At 39.2% G+C, this 19,369-nt stretch overlaps 1 protein-coding gene across 1 annotated transcript in view; it reads right to left on the reverse strand.

Moving 5' to 3' along the window:
• LOC144338518 (uncharacterized) overlaps positions 1-17,736 on the reverse strand; it is a 129,764-nt gene extending 112,028 nt beyond the window's left edge. Inside the window, exons 1-2 of the mRNA XM_077988407.1 lie at positions 17,439-17,736; positions 14,468-14,698 (exon numbers count right to left, since the gene is read on the reverse strand). Coding sequence (XP_077844533.1) covers positions 14,468-14,698; positions 17,439-17,736 — 529 coding nt within the window. The remainder of the gene's footprint in view (positions 1-14,467; positions 14,699-17,438) is intronic.
• Between the last annotated feature and the right edge of the window lie 1,633 nt (positions 17,737-19,369).

Genomic DNA, 19,369 nt, shown 5'->3' on the forward strand with positions numbered 1-19,369 from the left:
ACTGCTTTGTGATGTGTGCATTCATTTCACACAGTTAAAGCTTTCTCTACATTGTGCAGTTTGGAAACTCTGTCTTTGATGAATCCACAAACGGACATTTGGGGGTGCTTTGAGGCCTATGGTGAAAAAGGAAATATCTTCAGATGAAAATTAGAAAGAAGCTTTCTGAGAAACTGCTTTGTGAAGTGTGCATTCCTCTCTCAGATTTATACCTTTCTTTTCATTGAGCAGTTTGGAAACACTGTTTTTGTAAAATCTACAAAGGGATATTTCAGAGCACATAGAAGCCTAAGTGATGAAGGAAATATCTTCAGATAAAAACTAGAAAGAAGCTTTCTGAGAAACTGCTTTATGATGTGTGCATTCATCTCACAGGGTTAAACCTTTCTTTACACTACGCTCTTTGGTAACTCTGTCTTTGATGAAACCATGAAGGGACATTTGGGGGCATATTGAGGCCTATGGTGAACAAGGAAATATCTTCAGATGAAAACTGGAAAGAAGCTTCTGAGAAACTGCTTTGTGATGTGGCATTCACCTCATAGAGTTAAACCTTTCTTTCATTGAACAGCTTGTAATTACTGTTTTTGTGGAATATGAGTGGGGATGTTCAGGAGCCTGTTGAAGCATATGGTGAAAAAGGAAATATATTCAGATAAAAATTGGAGAAAAGCTTTCTGAGAAACTACTTTGTGATATGTGCATTCCTATCCAGAGTTATACCTTTCTTTTCATTGAACAGTGTGAAACACTGTGTAAATTCTACAAAGGGATATTTCTGAGCGCTTTGAATCCTAAGGTGAAGATGGAAGTATCTTCAGATAAAAACTAGAAAGGAGCTTTCTGAGAAACTTCTTTGTGATGTGTGCATTCATCTCACAGAGTTAAACTTTTCTTTACATAGCACAGTTTGGAAACACTGTCTTTGATGAATCCGTGAAGGGACATTTGGGGGTGCATTGAGGCCTAAGGTGAACAAGAAATTATCATCAGACAAAAACTAGAAAGAAGGTTTCTGAGACACTGCTTTGTGATATGTGCATTCGTCTCATAGTGTTAAACCTTTCTTTTGATTGAACTGTTTAGAATCACTGCTTTTGTGGAATCTGAGAGGGGATATTTGGGAGTGCATTGAAGCATATTGTGAAAAAGGAAATATCTTCCGTTAAAAACTGCTGAAAAGCTTTCTGAGAAACTACTTTGTGATGTGTGCATTCCCCTCACAGACTAATACCTTTCTTTTCATTCAGCACTGTGGAAACACTGTTCATGTAAATTCTACAAAGGGATATTTCAGAGTGCTTTGTAGCCTAAGGTGAAGATAGAAGTATCTTCAGATAAAAACTAGAAAGGAGCTTTCTGAGAAACCGCTTTGTGATGTGTGCATTCATCTCACAGAGTTAAACCTTTCTTTACATTGTGCGGTTTGGAAACTCTGTCTTTGAAGAATCTGTGAAGGGATATTTGTTAATAGTTAAACCTTCATTTTGATGGAGCAGTTTGGAATCACTGTTTTTGTGGAATCTGACAAGGGATATTTGGGAGTGCATTGAAGCATATGGTGAAAAAGGAAATATCTTCAGTTAAAAACTGGCAAAAAGCTTTCTGAGAAACTACTTTGTGATGTGTGAATTCATCTCACAGAGTTAAACCTTTCTTTTCATTGACTCATTTGGTAACACTGTATTTGTGGAATCTGCAAAGGGATATTCAGCAGTGCATTGAAGCCTATGGTGAAAAAGGAAATATCTTCAGATGAAAACTGAAAGAAGCTTTCGGAGAAACTGTTTTGTGATGTGTGAATTCGTCTGACAGGGTTAAACATTTCTTCTCTTTGAGCAGATTGGTAACACCGTTTTCATGGAATCTGCAAGGGAATATACAGGAGCACATTCAGGCCAACGGTGAAATATCCTCAGATAAAAACTGAAAGGAAGCATTATGAGATACCACTTTGTGAGGTGTGCGTTTCTCTCACAGAGTTAAACCTTTCATTTCATTGAGTGGTGTGGAAACACTGTTTGTGTAAAATCTACAAAGGGATATTTCAGAGCCCATTGAGGTGAAAATGAAAGTATCTTCAGATAAAAACTAGAAAGAATGTTTTTGAGAAACTGCTTTGTGATGTGTGTGTTCATCTCACAGTGTGAAACCTTTCTTTACATTGCGCAGTTTGGAAACTCTGTCTTTGACGAATCCATGAATGGACATTTGGGGGCGCATTGAGGTTTATGGTAAACAAGGAAATATCTTCAGTTGAAAACTGGAAAGAAGCTTTCTGAGAAACTGCTTTGTGATGTGTGCATTCATATCATAGAGTTAAACCTTTCTTTTAATTGAGCAGTTTGGAATCACTGTTTTTTGTGCAATCAAAGAGGGGATATTAGGGAGCGCATTGAAGCCTATGATGAAAATGGAAATATACTCAGATAAAAACTAGAAAGAAACTTTCTGAGAAACTGCTTTCTGATGTGTGAATTAATCTCATGGAGTTAAACCTTTCTTTTCATTGAGCAGTTTGGTAACGCTGTTTTTGTGGTATCTGCAAAAGGACATTTGGGAGCACTTTCAGGCCTATGATGAAGAAGGAAATATCTTCAGATAAAAATAAGAAACTGCTTTGTGATGTGTGCATTCATCCCACAGAGTTAGACCTTTCTTTTGATTCAGCATTTTGGAAACACGGTTTTTGTCCATTCTGTGAATGGACATTTGGGATCTCATTGAGGTCAATGATAGAAAAAGGAATATCCCAGGATAAAAACTGGAAGGAAGCTATCTGAGAAACTGCTTTATGTTGTATGTATTCCTCTTGCAGAGTTAAACCATTCTTTTCATTCAGCAGTTTTGAAACACTGTTTTTGTAGAACCTGTGAAGGGATATTTGGGTGTGCATTGAGGCCTAAGGAGAGAAAGAAAATATCTTCAGATAAAAAACGGAAAGAAGCTTTCTGAGAAACTGCTTTGTGATGTGTGCATTCATCTCACAGAATTAAATCTTTTATTTCAGCAGTTTGGAAACACTGTTGCTGTCCATTCTGAAAATGGACATTAGGGAGCTCATTGATGCCAATGGCAATAAATCAAATATTCCAGGATAAAAAGTAGAAACAAGTTATCTGATAAATTGCTTTGTGATGCATGCATTCATCTCACACAGTTAAAATTTTATTTTGATTCGGGAGTTTTGTAACACAGTTTTTGTCCTTTGTGCAAATGGATATCTGGCACCTCATTGAGGCCAAAGGTGAAAAATAGAATATCCCAGGATAGACACTAGAAGAAAGATCTCTGAGAAACTGCCTTGTGATGTTTGTATTGAGCTCATAGAGTTAAACTTTTCTTTACATTCAGCAGTTTTGCAACAAGGTTTTTGTAGAATCTGCCAAGGGATATTTGGGAGCATATTGAGGCCTATGGTGAAAAATAAAATATCTTCAGATAAAAACAAGAAAGAAGCTTTCTGAGAAACCTGTCTCTGATGTGTGCATTCATCTCACGGAGGTAAACATTTATTTTCATTCAGCATTTTGGAAACACTGTTTTTGTAGAATCTGCAAAGGGATTTTCAGGAGTGCAATGAGGCCTATGGTGAAAAAGAAAATATCTTAAATAAAAACTAGAAAGAATCTTTCTGAGAAACTGCTTTGGGATGTGTGCTTTCATCTCACAGTTTAAAACCTCTCTTTTAATGCAGCCATTTGGAAACACTGTTTTTGTCCATTCTGCAAATGGACATTTGGGAGCTCACTGAGGCCCACGGTGAAAAAGCAGATATCCAGGTAAAAACTAGAAGGATGCTATCTGATAAACCTCTTTTTGATGTGTGCATTCATCTCACAGAGGTAAACTTTTTTTGGGGGGGGGGGATTCAGCTGTTTGGAGACCCTGTTTTTGTCCTTTTTGTGAATGGACATTGGGAGCTCATTGAGGCCAATGTCGAAAAAGTGAATATCCCAGCATAAAGTCTACAAGGAAGTTGTCTGAGGAACCCTTTGTGATGTGAATATTCTTCTCCCACAGGTAAACATTTCTTTTCATTCAGCATTTTGGAAACACTGTTTTTGTAGAATCTGCAAAGGGTTTTTCAGGAGTGCAATGAGGCCTATGGTGAAAAAGAAAATATCTTCAAATAAAAACTAGAAAGAATCTTTCTGAGAAACTGCTTTGGGATGTGTGCTTTCATCTCACAGAGTAAAACCTCTCTTTTGATGCAGCCATTTGGAAACACTGTTTTTGTCCATTCTGCAAATGGACATTTGGGAGCTCATTGAGGCTAATGGCAAAAAAATTGAATATCCCAGAATGAAATCAAGAAGGAAGCCATCTAAGAAATTGCTTTGTGATGTTTGCATTCATCTCACAGAGTTAAACCTTGCTTTTGATACAGCAATTTGGAAACACTGCTTTTTGTAATATCTGCCAAGGGATATTTTGGAACACATTGAGGCCTATGGTAAAAAGAAAACTTCTTCAGTTAAAAACTAGAAAGAAGCTTTCTGAGAAACTACTTTGTGATATGCGCATTCACCTCACAGAGTTAACCCTTTCTTTTGATTCAGCAGTTTGGAAACACTGTTTTTGTCCATTCCACGAATGGACATTTGGGAGCTCATTGAGGCCAATAGTGATTCTCTGAGAAACCTCTTTCTGATATGTGCATTCGTGTCTCAGAGGTAGACATTTATTTTGATTTGGCATTTTTTGAAACACTGTTTTGTTTTGTTTTTTTTGTCCATTCTGTGCATGGACATTTGCGAGCTCATTGAGGCCAATGGCAAAAAAGCGAATATCCCAGGTAAAAACTAGAAGGAAGCTATCTGAGAAACTGCTTTGTGATGCGTGCATTCATCTCACAGAGTCAAACCTTTATTTTCTTTCAGCAGTTTGGAAGCGCTGTTTTTGTCTATTCTGCGAATGGACATTTGGGATCTCATTGAGACCAATGGTGAAAAATCAAATATCCCAAGATAAAAACTGGAAGGATGCTATCTGAGAGACTTATTTGTGAGGTGTGCATTAATCTCACAGAGTTATACGTTTCTTTTGATTCAGCAGTTTGGAGACATGGTTTTCGTAGAATCTGCGAAGGGATATTTGGGAGTGTATTGAGGCCTAAGCTGAAAAAGAAAATATCTTCAGATAAAAAGCAGAAAGAAGCTTTCTGAGAAACTACTTTGTGATGTGTGCATTCATCTCACAGAATTAAACTTTTCTTTTGATTCAGCAGTTTGGACACACTGTTGCTGAAAATGGAAATTAGGGAACTCATTGATCCCAATAGCAGTAAATCGAATATCCCAGGATAAAAAGTAGAAGGAAGTTATCTGAGAAACCGCTTTTTGATGTGTGCATTCATCTCAGAGAGTTAAGCCTTTCTTTTGATTCAACAGTTTGGAAATACTGTTTTTGCAGAATCTGCGAAGGGATATTTGGGAGTGCATCGAGGCCTCTGGTGAAAAAGAAAATGTCTTCACTTAAAATCTAGAAGAAGCTCGTTGAAAAACTGCTTTGTGATGTGTGCATTCATCTCACAGAGTTAAATTTTCTTTTCATTCCGCTGTTTGGAAACACTGTTTTTGCACTCTACACATGGAGATTTTGGAGCTCATTGAGGCCAATGGCAATAAAGCGAATATCCCACAACAAAACTGAAGGGGTGGCCTGCCCCTCCACACCTGTGGGTGTTTCTTGTTAGGTGGAATGACAGACTTGAGAAAATAAATGAGAAACAGAGACAAAGTATAGAGAAAGAAAAAGTGGGCCCAGGGGACCAGTGCTCAGCATACAGAGGACCAGCACCAGCACTGGTCTCTGAGTTCCCTCAGTATTTATTGATCATTATCTTTACCATTTAAGGAAAAGGGAAGTAGCAGGATAATAGGATCATCGTAGGGAGAAGGTCAGCAGTAAGACATATGAATAAAAATCTCTGTGACATGACATGAATAAGTTTAAGGAAAAGAGCTGTGCCTTGATATGCATATGAAAACATCTCCATAAACATTTTTAGTGCATAAGAGCAGTATTGCCACGAGCACTCCCACCTTCAGCCCTAAGGGGGTTTTCTCCTTTCTCAGTAAATAGAACATACAATCGAGTTTTACACCAAGATGTTCCATTCCCAAGGGAAGGGCAGGAAACGGATGTTTTTGTCTATCTCAACTGCCAAGAGGCCTTCTTTCCTCTTATACTAGTCCTCCTCAGCACAGACTCTTCACGGGAGTCAGGGTGGGGACTATTAGGTCTTTCCCTTCCCATGAGGCCATATTTCAGACTATCACACGAGGAGAAACCTTGGACAATACCTAGTTTTCCTAGGCAGAGGTCCCTGCGGCCTTCTGCAGTGTATGTGTCCCTGGGTACTTGAGATTAAGAGAATGGTGATGAATTTTAACCAGCAAACTGCCTTCAGGCACTTGTTTAACAAAGCACACCCTGCACAGCCCAAATCCGTTAAACCTGGTGTCACCACAGCACATGTCTCTTGCAAGGACGGGGTTGGGGTCACAGATTAACAGCATCTGAAATGCAGAGCAAAATGCAGCCTCTTATGTCTACTTCTTTCTATATAGACACAGTAACAGTCTGATCTCTCTTTTCCCCACAAAAAACTAGAAGGAAGCTATGTGCGAAAATGGTTTGTGAAGTGTGCATTCATCTCACAGAATTCCTTCACACATTCTACAAGTAGCATGTTTCCATTCTGCTGAATCAAAGAAATTTAACTCTGTGAATTGAATTCACACACCACAAAGCAGTTTCACAGATAGCTTCCTTCTAGTTTTTATCTGGGGATATTTGGTTTTTCCTCATGGACCACAATGGGCTCCCTAATGTCCCTTCAGAGATTTTTTTTTTTTTTTGAGATGGAGTCTTGCTCTGTCACCCAGGCCGGAGTGCAATGGCCAGATCTCGGCTCACTGCAAGCTCCGCCTCCCGGGTTCACACCATTCTCCTGCCTCAGCCTCCCAAGTAGCTGGGACTACAGGCGCCCTCCACCTCGCCCGGCTAGTTTTTTGTATTTTTTAGTAGAGACAGGGTTTCACTGTGTTAGCCAGGATGGTCTCAATCTCCTGACCTCGTGATCCACCCATCTCGGCCTCCCAAAGTGCTGGGATTGCAGGCTTGAGCCACCACACCCGGCCCCTTCACAGATTCTTAAAAAAAAAAAAAAAAGTGTTTCCAATCTGCTGAATCAAAGAAAGTTTTAACTCTGTCAGATGAATCCACACATCAAGAAGGTGTTTCACAGATAGCTTCTTTCTAGTTTTTATCTGGGGATATTCAGTTTTTTTACCATAGGCCTCAATGGGGTCCCAAATATACCTTTGCAGATTCTACAAGAAGAGTGTTTCCAACCTGCTGAAACAAAGGCTTAATGTTGTAAGATGAATCCACACATTTCAATATGTTTCACAAGTTGCCTCTTTCTAGTTTTTATCTGGAAATATTCAGTTTTTCACCATAAGCTTCAATGGGCTCCAAAATGTCCCTTAGCAGATTCTACATGAAGAGTCTTTCCACCTGCTGAATGAAAAGAACGGTTTAACTCTGTGAGATGAATGCACACATCAAAAGGCAGTTTTACAGATATCTTCTTTCTAGTTTTTAATCTGAAGATATTTGGTTTTTCACCATAGGCTTCAATTGGTTCCCGATAGTCCATTCCAAGATACTACAAGAAGACTGCTTGCAACGTGATGAATCAAAAAAAGGTTTAACTCTGAGAGATGAATCCACACATCAAGAAGCAGTTTCACGAATATCTTAATTCCAGTTTTTATCTAGGGATATTCAGTTTTTCAGCATAGACCACAATGGGTTCCCAAATGTCCCTTCACAGATTTTACAAAAGAGGGTTTCCAACCCGCTGAATCAAAAGAAAGGTTCATCTCTGTGAGATGAATCCACCTATAAGAAAGCAGTTTCACAGATAACTTCTTTCTAGTTTTTAGACAAGGATATTTGGTTTTTCGCCATAGGCCTCAAAGGGCTCCAAAGTTTCCATTCAGAGATACTAAAAGAAGAGTGTTTCCAACCTGTTGAATAAAAAGAAAGGTTTACCTCTGTGAGATGAACCCAGACATCAGAAAGCAGTTTCACAGAGACTTTCTTTCTAGCTTTTCTCTGGAGGTATTCTATTTTTCACCATAGGCCTCAATGGGCTCCCAAATGTTTATTTGCAGATTCTACAAGAAGAGTGTTTCCAACATGCTGAAACAAAAGAAAGGTTTAACTCTGCGAGATGAAACCACACATCACAAAGCAGTTTTACAGATAGCTTCTTCTTATTTTTTATCTGGGGATATTCTGTTTTTTACAGTAGGCCTCAGTAAGCTACCAAATGTACCTTCACAGATTCTTCTAATAGAGTTTTTACAAGCTCCTGAATCAAAAGAATAGTTTAGCTCTGTGAGATGAATCCACACATCAGAAATGCATTTCCCACATAGTTTCTTTCTAGTTTTTATCTGGAGATATTCAGTTTTTCACCATAGGCCTCAATGGGATCCTAAATGTCCTTTCGCAGATTCTATAAGAAGAACGTTTCCAACCTGCTGAATCAAAAGAAAAGTTTAACTCTGTGAGTCCAATCGCAAAGCAGTTTCAAAGATAACTTACTTCTACTTTTTGTCTGAGGATATTCATTTTCTCACCATAGGCCATAATGGGCTCTGAAATGCCCATGCGAGGATACCATATGAAGAGTGTTTCTAACCTACAGAATCAAAAGAAATCTTCAACTCAGTGTAATGCATCCACACATCACAAAGCAGTTTCACAAATAGCTTCCTTCTAGTATTTATCAGGAATATTCAGTTTTTCACCATAGGCAACAATGGGCTTGAAAATGTCCATTCGTACATTCTACAAGAAAAGTATTTACAACCTGCTGAATCAAAATAGTGGTTCAATTATGTGAGATGAAGTCACATTTCACAAAGCAGTTTCATAAGCATTTTCTTCTCAGTTTTCATCTGGGGATTTTCAGTCTTTCAAGTAGGCCTCAAAGGGCTCTCAAATGTCCCTTCACAGATTCTACAAAAGCAGAGATTTTAACCTGCTGAATCAAAAGAATGGTTTAACTCTGAGAAATTAATCCACATATCACAAAACAGTTTCAGAGATAGCTTATTTCTACATTTCACCAGGGGATATTCGGGTTTTCATCGAAGCCCTCAATTAGATCTCAAATGTCCCTTTGCAGAGTCTACAAGAAGAGAGTTTCTAACCTGCTGAGTCAAAAAAAAATGTTTAAACACGGTTAGATGAGTCCACACATCAGCAAGCAGTTTCACAGACAGCTTCTTTCTCGTTTTTATCTGAGAATATTCGGTTTTTCAACATAGGTCTCTATAGGCTCCCAGATGTACATTTGCAGATTCTACAAGAAGAGTATTTACAACCTGCTGAATCAAAAGAAAGGTTTAATTCTGTGAGATGAATCCACACGTCATAAACCAGCTTCAGAGATAGTTTCTTAGTAGTTTATATCTGGTGATATTCTGTTTTTTAAAATAGGCCTCAATGCAGTTTCATAGATAGCTGCTTTCTAGTTTTTATCTGGGAATATTCAGGTGTTTTTTTTTTTTACCATAGTGCACAATAGGCTTGCAAATGTCCATTCACAGATACTACAGGAACAGTGTTTCCAACGTGTTCAATCAAAGGAAAAATTTAAATCTGTGACATAATCCACACATCAACAAGTAGTTTCACAGATCACTTCCGTCTAGTTTTTATCTGGGGATATTCTGTTTTTTACCATAAGCTTCAATGGGCTCTTAAATATTCCTTCATAGATTCTACAAGAAGAGTGTTTCCAACATGCTGAGTCAAAGAAAAGGTTTAACTCCGTGAGATTAATCCACACATTGCAGAGCATTTTCACAGATACCTTCTTTCCAGTTTTTATCGGGAGATAAGCCATTTTTCACCTTAAGCCACAATAGACTCCCAAATGTCCACTCACATATAATATTGGAACAATTTTTCCAAAACAAGCTGAATCAAAGTAAAGGTTTAATTCTGTGAGATGAATCCACACATCCAAAAGCAGTTTTACAGATAACTTCTTTCTAGTTTTTATCTGGGGATATTAAGTTTTCACCATAGCCCTCAAAGAGCTCCCAAATATCCCTTCTCAGATTCTAAAGGAAGAGTGTTTCCAACCTGTTGAATCAAAACAACGGTTTAACTTTGTGAGATGAATCCACACATCACAAAACAGTTTCACAGAGAGCGGTTTTCTAGTTTTTATATGGGAATATTCGGTTTTTAACCAGAGGCCTCAATAAGCTCCTGCATGTCCCTTCGCAGATTCTACAAGAAGAGTGTTTACAACCTGCTGATCCAAAAGAAGGGTTTAACTCTGAGATTAATCTACACATCAGAAAGAAGTTTCACAGATAACTTCTTTCTAGTTTTTATTAGGGGATATTTGGTTTTTCACCATAGGCCTCAATGGGCTCCCAAATGTCCCATCACAGATTCTACAAGAAGAGTGTTTCCAACCTGCTGAATCGAAAGAAAAGTTCAACTCTGTGAGATGAAGCATACTTCACAAAGCAGTTTAACAGATAGCTTCTTTCTAGTTTTTAACTGAAGATATTCTGTTCTTCACTATAGGCCTTAATTGGCTTAATGTCCATTTGAAGATTGTATAAGAAGAGTGTTTCCAACCTGCTGAATTAAAAGAAAGGTTTAACTCTGTGAGTTGAATCCACACATCAAAAAACAATTTCACAGATAGCTTCTTTCTAGGTTTTATTTGGGGATATTAGGTTTTTCACAGTAGGTCTCAGTGGGCTCCCAAATGTCCCTTTGCATATTATACAAAAAGAGTGTTTCCATCCTGCTTCCTCCAAAGGAAGTTTTAACTCGGTGGAATGAATCCACACATGAGAAAGCAGTTTCACAGAGAGCTTCTTTCTAGTTTATATCTGAGTATATTCAGTTTTTCATTATAGACCCCAATGGGCTCTCAAACGTCCCTTCACAGATTCTATAAAAAGAGTGTTTTCAACCTACTGAATCAACATAAAGGTTAGATGAATCCACATATCAGAAAGCAGTTTCACAGATAGCTTCATTCTACTTTTTTTTCTGAGGATATTTGGTTTCTCTCCATAGGCCTCCATAGGCTCCCAAATGTCCATTAACAGATACTACAAGAAGAGTGTTTCCAACTTCCTGAATCAAAAGAAAGATTTAACTCTTTGAGATGAGTCCACACTTCACGAATCAGTTTCACAGATAGTTTCTTCTTAGTTTTTATCTGGGGAGATTCGGTTTTTTCACCATAGGCCTCAACGGGCTCCCAAATGTCCCATCACTGATTCTACAAGAAGAGTGTTTCCAACCTGCTGAATCAAAAGAGTTTCAACCCTGTGAGATGAATCCACACATCACAAAGAAGTTTCATAGATAGCCTCTTTCTAGTTTTGTTGTGTATTTCCAGTTTTTCACCATGGGCATCAATGTGCTCCCTGATGTCCCTTAGCAGATTCTACAAGAAGATTGTTTCCAACCTACTAAAATCAAAATAAAGGTTTAAATCTGTGAGAGGAATTCACACTTCACAAAGTAGTTCCACATATAGCTTATTTCTAGTTTTTATCTGAGGATATTCATTTTTTCACCATAGGCCTCAATTAGCTCCCAAATTTCCCTTTGCAGATTCTACAAGAAGCATGTTTCCAACCCACTGAACTAACAGAAATGTTTAACTCTGTGAGATGAAACCACACATCAGAAAGCAGTTTCACAGATAGCTTCTTTCTAGTTTCATCAGGGGATATTCAGTTTTTCACAGCAGGCCTCAAAGGGCTCCCAGATGTCCCTTTACAGATCCTACAAGAAGAGTGTTTTCAATCTGCTGAATAAAAAGAAAGTTTAACATGAATCCACAAATCAAAAAGCAGTTTCACAGATAGCTTCTTCTTAGTTTTCATTTGGGCATATTTGGTTTTTCATAGTAGGCCTCAATGGGTTCCCAAATATCCCTTCTCAGATTCTACAAAAAGAGTGCTTCCAACCCGCTGAGTAAAAAAAAGGTTTAACTCTGTGAGATGAATCCAGACATCAGAAAGTAGTTTCACAGATAGTTTCTTTCTAGTTTTCACCTGGGAATATTCGGGTTTTCAACATAGGCCTCAATGGGCTCCCAAATGTTCCTTCACAGATTCTACAAGAAGAGGGTTTCCAACCTGGTGAATCAAAAGAAAGATTTAACTCTGTGCATTGAATCCGCATATCAGAAATCAGTTTCATAGATAGCTTCTTAGATTTTATCTGTGGATATTCACCTTTTCACAGTAGGCCTCAATGGGCTCTCAAATGTCCCTTCACAGATTCTACAAAAAGTGTTTCCAACCTTATGAATCAAAAGAATGGTTTGATTCTCTGAGATGAATCCACACATCACAAAGCAGTTTCACCTATGGCTTCTTTCTAGTTTTTATCTGGGGATATTTGGTTTTTTTTTTACCATAGACCTCAATGGGCTCTCAAAATGTCCCTTCGATTCTGCAATAGAGTGTTTCCAACCTGCTGAAACAAATCAAAGTTTTAACACTGTGAGGTGAGTCCACACATCACAAAGAAGTTTCACAAATAGCTTCTTTCTAGTTTTTATTTGAGGTGATTCAGTTTTTTACCATAGGCCAAAATAGGCTCCCAAATGTCCATTCACAGATACTACAAGAATAGTATTTCTAACTGGTTGAATCAAAAGGATGGTTTAATTCTGTGAGATGAGTCCACACATCAGACAGCGGTTTCACAGATATCTTCTTTCTAGTTTTTCTCTGGGGTTATTTGGTTTTTCACCATAGGCCTCAATGGGCTGCCAAATGTCCCTTTTGTAGATTCTACAAGAACAGTGTTTCTAACCTGGTAAATCAAAAGAAAGGTTTAACGCTTCTGGATGAAATTACACATCAGAAAGTAGTTTTTACAGGTAGCTTCTTTCTAGTTTTTATCTGGGGATATTTCTTTTTTCACCATATGCTGAGAACAGCTTGTTTGTGGAGACCCTAAAGCAGCAGCACTAGTAGAATTAAAGACACACACACCAAAATATAGCATGTGGAGTGGGAAATCAGGGTTCTCACGGCCTTCAGAGCTGAGAACCTTGAACAGAGATTTACCCACATATTTATTGACAGTAAGCCAGTGATAAGCATTGTTTCTATAGATTATAGTTTCACTGAAAGTATTTCTTATGGGAAATAAAGGGATGGGCTGAAATAAAGGGACGGGCTCTGGCTAGTTATCTGCAGCCTGAACATGTCTTTAAGGCACAGGTTGCTCATGCTATTGCTTGTGGTTCAAGAAAGCCTTTAAGTGTTTTTCCACCATGGGTGGGCCAGGACTCCTTCCAGTGAACTGACAACCTTCCAAAGTGGGCGTCACCGTCATCACAAGCATGTCACATGTTGTAGAGATTTTGTTTATGTCCGGTTAAGTGGCCAGTTTATGGCCAGATTTGGGTGCCTCTTCCCAACATGTCTTCCTTCTTTGTTTTGCAAAACGATAAAAGCATAGGAAGTTTTGTCACAGTGAGCTACTTCTTGCAGGATCCAGGATCTGCATCTGCAGACTATACAAAGACCAACAACACAGATTAATAACACAATCATCATTGAAATCTCAGAGCTTTCAAGTGTTTTTATCCATTTTAATGGGGTGCTATCTGCTAATCTGTCTGCAGCTCCTTCAAGCACTCCAGTTCCTGGCATTAAGGCCAGGTGTGACTGGGATGTTTTAAATATTGTTCTTTTAATTTTGCAATATCCAAAGACAAGTTCGTAGAGTGTCCCAGATGCTTTTTCATTCTTTCTCAAATTTGATCTTATTAAGAGTCATTAATAGTTTCCACAAATCCTTATGTTTAGTTCCTACAGCAGGCCACATCATTTGAGGTTGAGGTGCCACTATACTGCCATGGTTCCAGATAATAGGAACTCTTGCCATACTTATTACCATTTCTACCATCTGACTGTTTTCTTCAGACCAGCTGAACATAGTGTGGCTATGGCACACTGATGAGAGGTGCAATTCATGCTAAACATCCTCTTAGGGGACCAATCAATGATGATTCCATAGGAATCATTTCATAGCACCTCTGCCTGGTCTGCAATGCAATCTTCCCAAACAAGTACATTAATTTTTCTAACCAGGTCCAGTACTGTTTACAAATAGGTTTTTGAGGACTGTATACCTCAATTATAGGAGCAGATTTATTATGGAAAATTCTGAGATCATAAAGCATGTGTAACTGTGTCATAGAGTGATTACATCCAGGCATTATTACCAGCCAAGATTGATCCATATGTCCAATAAGTATAATTGTTCTCTGTGTCAGCCCTTCTTGAAGGAATATGCATGGCAATGGTGATCACTGCTAACATAGCTATAAATTATCATAGCTATAAATTGCTAATTTGACTGGCTGTCCCACTTTTCTCAGGTTTTCTTCCACCATCTGTGACAGCTTCTTGGTCTGTCTCCATGCCAGTGGCTGTGTTCAACGGGTGTTTCTCATGATAGTTGGGGTCCTCCTCAGTGTCAGTCTTGCCATGGCTGCAAATGGGGGATCCACGCAATCCTCTCAGAATCTCTTCCTCAATATCTGACTCATGATAACGTTTCAGGTGTCTTGATGGTATCCAAATTGGTTGTTGATTTTGTCCTGAGAAACACAAGCATAACTTCTATCCCAAGTTATTATTTTACCTATTTCTCAAATTTTGTTTTCAGATCTCTCCATCAAACCAGTTGTTTTTCTTCTGTCCTTGCAGAAGGTTTCTGTAGAGGCTGTTCAGCTACTGATAGCATCTAGCCTTTAGGCAGGTTCAAAAATTTAAAGTTAATAATGCTAGATTCAATTGCATATGGGATGCCCTGTAGTCCCAATTTCTCCCCATTTTTTGTTTTTGTAACTGCTGTTTCAGGGAGAGATTCATTCTTTCCACTATGGCTTGTCCTTGAGAATTATATGGGATACCAGTAATGTGTTTAATATTCCATATAGAGAAAAATGTAGCTAGAGCTTAGCGAGCATAGCCTGGGGCATTATCTGTTATAATAGAAGCCGGAATGCCCATCACCCTCAAAACACTGCAAAATGTGACATTTAACACAAGCGGAAGTCTCTCCTGATTGGCATGTAGCCCAGACAAAGTGAGAAAAGGTGTCCACACTTACATGTACATAAGTTAGTCTCCCAAACGAGGGAACATGTGTGACATCCTTTCGCCAAAGGGAATTAGGTTCCAATCCTCGAGGATTAACTCCTCCAGTAAAAGATGAGGAATGCACGATTCGGCAAGTTGGGCATCACTGGATAATAGCTTTAGCTTCTTTTGTGAATTGCCGAGGGCTAGTGAGACGAAGATCTCCTCTAAGAATAGAAAATAGATTACTCATGCCATAGGTAGGAATGTATAAAGCAGGTCATATCCAATTAATATCCCCTAGTAATTTTTGAAAGTCATTTAAGGTTTTCAATTGATCCCTATGTGTGGCTACTTTCTGTGGTAGAACGGTAGTGTCATTTACTAAGGTCCCTAAGTAGGAGTAAGGAGTAATAGTCTGAATTTTGTCAGGAGCTGTAATTAAACCAACATGAGAAATTGAATTTTGCAAGTGATCATAGTATTGGAGTCATATTTCTCAAGTGGTGTTAGCACAAATTATATCATCCATATAATGAATAATGTAACACAGTGAAAATTTTTTACTAGTAGGTTCAATTGCTTGCCCTACATATGCCTGGCAAATTGTTGTACTGTTTAACATGCCTTGTGGCAGCACTTTCCAACGAAAATGCTTAGCAGACTGCAGGTTGTTTACTGCAGGAATTGTAAATGCAAATCTTTTCACAGTCTTGTTCAGCTAAGGGGATAGTAAAGAAACAGTCTTTTAAATCTATAACTATTAAAGGCCATTTTTTTTGGAATCATAGCAGGAGAAGGCTATGTCCCCATAGGTTGTATAACTGAATTAATGACTCTTAAATCAGTTAACATTCTCTATTTACCTGATTTTTTCTTAACTATGAAAACTGGAGAATTCCAATGGGAAAATGTTGGAGCAATGTGTCCTTTTTCTAACAGTTTAGTAACTAATTCCTCTAAAGCCTCCCGTTTCTCTTTAATTAGTGGCCATTGTATTATCCAAATTGGCTTATCTGTTAATTATTTTAAAGGTATAGGTTCTGGAGGCTTAACAATGGCCACCATAAAAAATGATATCCTATATCTTGGTGGGAACTTTGTCTTTCCACCTGAAGTGGTTCCTTCAAACCTTGCAAATATTTTCCTAGTCCCATACCAGTGACATACCCCATTTCATGCATGTTGACTTTAAGGACTGTATAATTGCTCTGGAATTAGAACTTGCTCTCTCCATTGTTGTAATAAATATCTTACCCATAAATTTATAGTTACAGAAGTTAAAATTTGTTGAATATTCCCAGGTAGTACATTGGGCCCTCCACAGTGCAAAGTATAACTACTTTGATATACTTCAGGAGCTTTACCAACTCCAACTATGTTAAATTGCATGGGTTGCATTGGCCACGCAGATGGCCAGTGCTGTAGAGAAATGATTGAAATGTCCTCTCCTATATCTACCAAACCTTTACATTTCTTTCCCTGAATAGTTATTTCACAGTTAGGAAGTTTATCAGTAATACGATTTACACAGTAAACTGCTTTGCCTTATTTATTTGTGCTTCCAAATCCTCCTGTTCCTTTAATTTCACTTTTCCCCATTTCCACCTATGGCACAATCAGGAGCTGTACTATACACTCTCATGGCTCTGCTTTCCAGGGAACGGAAGTAGATATAACAATTTGAATTTCCCCATTGTAATCTGAATCAATGACTCCTGTTTGTACTTGTACCCCTTTTAAATTTCAACTAGACCTGCCTAGATGCAATCCTATCATCCCCGCTGGCAAGGGTCCACAGACTCCTGTTAGGACCTTTTACGTGAGTTCCCCAGGTCTCACAGCTTTTGTGCAGCATAAATCTACTGCAGAACTACCAGCTGTGGCGGGAGAAAGACATTGTACAAGGGTGAGAAAATCGCCTGAGCCAGAAATGCCCCAGTTTGGAACAGGGTCCAGAACAGGCCCCACATGGCCTTTCCTTAAATCGATTAACCATCTTTATCAATCTTAGAATGACACTGATTAGCCCAATGTTTTCCTCTTTTACATTTTGGACATATTTCAGGCTTGGCAGTTTTCTTTTTTTCCTAATCTTGCGACCTGACTTGCTGATTTTTTCTACAATCTTTTAAGTGTGACCATGCTTCCCACAGTTGAAACAAGCTCCAGGAAATGGAGCATTTGCCTTATTCACTTGCAGTCCTGCCACAGCTTGTGCCAACGAAGTAGCTTTAAGCAGATTGCTTCTGATACCTTCACAGGCCTTGATATAATCAACTAAATGTGCTTTCCCTCTAATAGGTAGCAGAGCAAGCTGACACTCAGTATTAGCATTGTCAAAAGTTAATAACTCCAACACTATATCCTGAGCATCCGAATCTGCAATCACCTCTTTAAGAGACTCCCATAACAAAGCTATAAAATCTGCGTACTGTTCTTTCTGTCCCTGTTTTACAGCTCTAAAGGAAGGGTATTTCTCTCCTCCTGAAGTTATTTTTTCCTGCGCTCTAATGCACAGTCCTCTAAGCTGCTCTATGACATCATTCTGCATGACCACTTGTGCATCTAAACCAGCTCAGCTGACAACCCCCAAAAGTTGGTCTGCAGTTATATTAATTTGGAGTTGGGCCTGCGCATTGTGAGCAGCCTAAATGGAATCTTCATCCACCAACCCTGTTTTAAATTGTAAGAACTGAGCAGGAGTTAAGCAAGCTCGTGCAAGACCGTCCCAGTCAGTAGGAATCATCCAACTGGAAACATAACATTGCTTAACCGTCCCATTACAAAAGGAGAACCTGGTCCATACTGATTAATAGCTTTCTTAAATTCCATGAGTAATTTTAAAGGAAAAGGCTCAAATGTAGCTATAATATTTTCCTGTTGATCTAGGGAGTGTATTCTAACAGGGAACTGCCAAGCCTCTAATCACCCTCCCTTCTAGCTTGCTGAATTCCTGCCTGAGTAGAACTGAGAATGGTCACTCAAGGCACTGCTCCAACAGTCACTGGTGCAACTATTTGTCACCAAGTGTCCTCTGGAAAAGAAAGATCTGGAGGGTCAGGCCACTCCTTTGCTTGAAAATTAGGAGAGGGTGTAGAAGGATAGGAAAGAACCTCTTCCTTCTTTGCTGCTTTAGCTTTAGCTGGCAACAAACCTGCTCTGTTACTTCGTTATGCTCTCCTCCCTCCTCATCATCAGTGTGAAAAGGTTCCAAGATGGAATGAACCAGAGCCCACACTTGTCTTATTGTTCGCATGATGCTTTCGAGCTCCCCTTCTTACTCACCATGGGGATTGCTTAAGCGTACTTGGGTGTCCTCCAGCTTAGTTCCATGTTCTCCAATCATCGTTCTGTTGACCCATTGACCCAGGTTTGAACCCCACATATGGGTGCCACTTGCAAATGTCCCTTGGCAGATTCTACAAGAAGAGAGTTTCCAACCTGCTGAATCAAAAGAAAGGTTTCACTCTGTGAGACGAATCCATGCTGCAAAAGCAGTTTCACAGATAGTTTCCTCTTAGTTGTTATCTGGGAGCATTCACTTTTTCACAGCAGGCATAGGCCTTAATGGACTTCCAAATGTTTCTTCTCAGATTCTACAAAAGGTGTGTTTCTAACCTGCTGAATCAAAAGAATGGTTTACCTCTGGGAGATGAATCCACACATTACAAAGTAGTTTCACAAATAGCTTCTTTCCAGTATTTATCTGGAGATATTCAGTTTTTCACCATAGGCCTTGATGGTCTTTGAAATGTCCTTTCACAGATCCTACAAGAAGAGTGCTTCCAACCTGCTGAAACAAAAATAAGATTTAAATTGTGAGATGAGGGAGCAAGATGGCCGAATAGGAACAGCTCCAGTCTCCAACTCCCAGCGCAAGCCACACAGAAGACCGGTGATTTCTGCATTTTCAACTGAGGTACTGGGTTCATCTCACTAGGGAGTGCCAGGCAATCGGTGCTGGTCAGCTGCTGCAGCCCGACCAGCGAGAGCTGAAGCAGGGTGAGGCATCGCCTCACCTGGGAAGCGCAAGGGGGAAGTGAATCCCTTTTCCTAGCCAGGGGAACTGAGACACACAACACCTGGAAAATCGGGTAACTCCCACCTCAATACTGCACTTTAAGCTAACGGGCACACCAGGAGATTATATCCCACACCTGGCTGGGAGGGTCCCACGCCCACGG

The sequence above is a fragment of the Macaca mulatta genome, chromosome X (genome assembly GCF_049350105.2).
Source record: "Macaca mulatta isolate MMU2019108-1 chromosome X, T2T-MMU8v2.0, whole genome shotgun sequence".
Taxonomy (NCBI): domain Eukaryota; kingdom Metazoa; phylum Chordata; class Mammalia; order Primates; family Cercopithecidae; genus Macaca; species Macaca mulatta.